We start from the raw sequence: 3,736 nt of genomic DNA, 5'->3' as shown, positions 1-3,736 counted from the left end.
TTCTCAAGTAGTATACTATTTCCTTCATATTTTTCTTCTACCTTTTTTTTAAGATATGAGAAATGTAAAATTTTGGGGATGGCTTGTATGAGGAAAAAGATTTAAATACTTAAGTGTAATTAACTCTGAGGAAATCTTAACTGGTAAGAATGTTTTGAACATTGCAGGGAAAACAAATCTAAATAAGAACTTTGAAAACAGGATCTACGACAAGGTAATTAGAAAAGAAGCTTTATATTGATGTGGTTGTTACTTGTAGAAATACTAGAAAAATGTTTATATTCAATTGTTATCTATCAAAATAGTAAGAAATGTACTAATTCAAGGTTGATAAAAGAGAATATTATTGGAAGACGAGAAAATCAAGGAAAGCTACTATGTGGATTATGAAATTATAGAAATTAATTGTTATTGATTGTTTTTAAATATAAACCCAGACAACATGCTGTTTACCAAACATTAAAGTGATGATGTTAAAAAAATAATAAAATATATTAAAAAAAAGAAATGTCCTTTTCAAACTTCTTTTTTTTAAATTGCAACTTTGGGAGAACAAAATGCTCACCCATCTACAATTACTCTTACCATGTTTACTAGCTGACATGGCATATTTATACTATTGCATAAAATGCATTTTTAACCTTTAGAAGTGCCAAAAGTGCTGGTACACGATGGTAAAAATCAATATAGAGATTTATTACTTTTTTTATACAATGGCCCCTGTTGTCCAGACTTGTAGCAGCATTGCTTAATTATAGAAAACATACCAATTCCTAACCAATACCTGATCATTAGGAATACCATCCCCATCTGCATCATCATCACATGCATCTCCCACACCATCTCCATCAGCATCTTCTTGTCCAGAGTTTGGAACAAACATGCAGTTGTCCTACAAAGTAAGCACAATAGAGCATTCTTTTCCAACCAGTATCATCAGATGAAACGGATTGCAGTGTTGGTAATCACCAACTAGCATCAATAGGAGGAATACATATGGTATTTCACTATATCTCTAGGACACAAAAGGTTTTCAGTTCTCTTTTTTTAGCAGTTCTTTGATAACATTTTGAAACATGAAACCAACATAAAACATACTCATCTTGTCACTCAGGCCTCTGTCAAACTGCTAACCTTTTTGCAGCTGTCAGCTGAGCATGGAAGTTTTTCATCTGGATAGCCATCAATATCAACATCTTTTCCACACAGAAAGCCATCACCAGCCCAGCCAATGCCACACTGTGAGCAAAAGTATAACAAAATGAAAGTAACACTGGAGATGTCTTTGTGGGCACAGTCCTTCCTATTCTTTCTTTTTCAACTGAAATTCAGCAAGAATTTGATTCCTGTCCTTATATGTCAGCTTTCACTATCTGATGTCTTCTGAATGAGTTTGTAGGCCCTTGAATTTCCATGTGCATAGCCAATGAATTTCAGGAGCTATATTCCCATAATATCTAAGGATACTAAATTGGGCAAAGCTGTAGTATGTCATAATAATATCACATTTAGAACATACTCTACGCCTTCTATACAGCTTTCTTAGTTCTGAGTTGCTTACAATGAATATCTGCAACTTCCAAAATTCTTAGACAGGATGAGATTGTGATTATAAGGCTGACATTCTGCAGTCCCAACACACCCAAAAGGTATCAAATTGGGAAAGGTATGCATACTAAGACAATTTTTAAAAATGTATTAATGTAGAAATCTTTTGGTAAAAATCAAAATTCCAAACAAAACATGGATACAAATTTGCTTCCAAAAACTACTATAGCATATTTTGTCTTGTATGTTTTTCTTCTATTTTCTTTTCTTTTCTTCTTAATCCCTGCCCTAGATTAAGTTTTATATATATATTTAATAATGATGGGAAGACCATTGACTTACAACACACAAGATGTCCCCTTGTTTTATTTCTAAACAATCGGCATGGATACTGCAAGGGTTCAGAACACGATTTCTACAGCTTCTTTCAGCTCTGCACCCTCTGACTTGATCTCCAGTAAATCCTGGCTTGCAAGCACCACAGTGGTAAGAACCCTTGGGAAAAGCAGATAAATCCATAAAGTAAACATTGCAACTAAAAGATCCAGTGACAAAAAACAACCACTGTCTAGGTAAGTGGTTCCATTGCTGACTTGCTATATTTTTTAATGCTCAGTTGGAATCTGTCTTCCCCTAACTTAGAATCATTAATTTGTTGTTATCCAGCCCACCCTTATTAACTTGCTAATCAGAAATTCACAGGACCCTTTTTTCAGTTGCTTTGTTGAAATCCATATATATTAGAGCTATAGCATTTCCACAATTTATCACAGAAGATATCTAACAAAAAAAACGAGATTACATTTGAGAAGACTTGCTCTTTGCCAGATCCATGCTGACTTCTAATTATTACATTGAGTTCAAGATATTTAACAGATCAAGCTTTTTATGGTCTGTTTTAGAATTTTATGGACATTTTTTGTCAGACTAAGCGCTCTATAGTTCTTTGGATTTTCCTTTTATTCCTTTTTGAAGATTAGAAGATTTATTCCTTTTGTTCTTCAATTATTTGGCATTTTATCCATTTATCTAAGAAGTCTTAAAGATAATAATACATTCAGTTAAATTTAAGATGGGTGAACTTCAACACCCAGAATTCCTCAGCCAGCCATCTTAAACTTGCCAAGGTTGAGAAACACTGAGTTAAACTGTCAGCAACTTCTTTTGATATCTTGTAATTCTCAGCATCTGTAGCAAGCCATTATGAAGTAAAACGATACTGTATACCACCCAGAGTCCCTCCTTGATGGAGATGGGTGGTCTAGAAATGCAAAATATAAATAAATATATCTATAAATAAATGCACACATACTTGTTTCATAATGCAAATCCCAGCCTTATACATACCGTACAGGCATTCCAGCATCTGATGTCAGTACAGAACTCCTGGGATTTTTATCATGATGATGCACATCATCATTTAACACTCCTCCCTACTCATCCATGTCTTATTCAAAGTAAGGACGTCATGCTTCCAACAATATCAAACTTAGTAATAAGTCTATTATGTAAGAACCATGATGGCTTAGAATGCAACATTGCAGGCTAATTCTGCCGAATGCCAGCAGTTTGATTCTCACTGGGTCAAGGTTGACTCAGCCTTCCATCCTTCTGAGGTCAGTAAAATGAGGATCCAAATTATTGGAAGCAATATGCTGACTCTGTAAACCGCTTAGAGAGGGCTGTAAAGTACTGTGAAGCGGTATATAAGTGCTATTGCTATAATTAATGTGCTTATGTCTTCTATTCACAGCAAAAAAGTCATCAGCAAGACAACTTTAGTGTTATTTCTGAAACATAAAGAATGAGTAAATTCAGACAATTGTAAGTAATGCTTACCATGGTGTTTATACACTGGGAATTTGGTACACAACCTCCATTTGCTATACGCTGACATTCATCTATGTCCAAACAAGCCTAATATAATTTAAAAAAAACAAGTTGACTCTAACAGCTACACTATTTAAGAATAAAATGGTTATAGCAAGGAATATATTTTAAATATAGAAAATGGAATATTTTTAAAGAATTATATTATATAAATCATAATTGAGTTTTTATGTAGAAGAAAAAGTCAAATCATTCCACTGCAGCAGGTGTATTCAGTCTGTACAATATAAATGAATATATATTTCAAAGACTGGATGATGTTGGATGGGGAGATATAAGAGAGGAAGTTTAATTATTA

The 3,736-nt window shown here is 33.6% G+C and overlaps 1 protein-coding gene across 1 annotated transcript in view; it reads right to left on the bottom strand.

Annotated features, from left to right (window-relative positions):
- Positions 1-3,736, bottom strand: part of THBS4 (thrombospondin 4) — a 43,065-nt gene that overhangs the window by 20,416 nt on the left and 18,913 nt on the right. The window contains exons 9-12 of the mRNA XM_015829911.2: positions 3,388-3,465; positions 1,891-2,043; positions 1,135-1,239; positions 785-892 (exon numbers count right to left, since the gene is read on the bottom strand). Of these exons, the coding sequence (XP_015685397.1) occupies positions 785-892; positions 1,135-1,239; positions 1,891-2,043; positions 3,388-3,465 (444 nt within the window). The remainder of the gene's footprint in view (positions 1-784; positions 893-1,134; positions 1,240-1,890; positions 2,044-3,387; positions 3,466-3,736) is intronic.

This window comes from Protobothrops mucrosquamatus, unplaced genomic scaffold, assembly GCF_001527695.2.
Source record: "Protobothrops mucrosquamatus isolate PMUCROS unplaced genomic scaffold, P.Mucros_1.0 scaffold_239, whole genome shotgun sequence".
Classification (NCBI taxonomy): Eukaryota; Metazoa; Chordata; class Lepidosauria; order Squamata; family Viperidae; genus Protobothrops; species Protobothrops mucrosquamatus.
The sequence above is the reverse complement of the archived record's forward strand: the minus strand, read 5'-3'. Positions and strand labels throughout refer to the sequence as shown.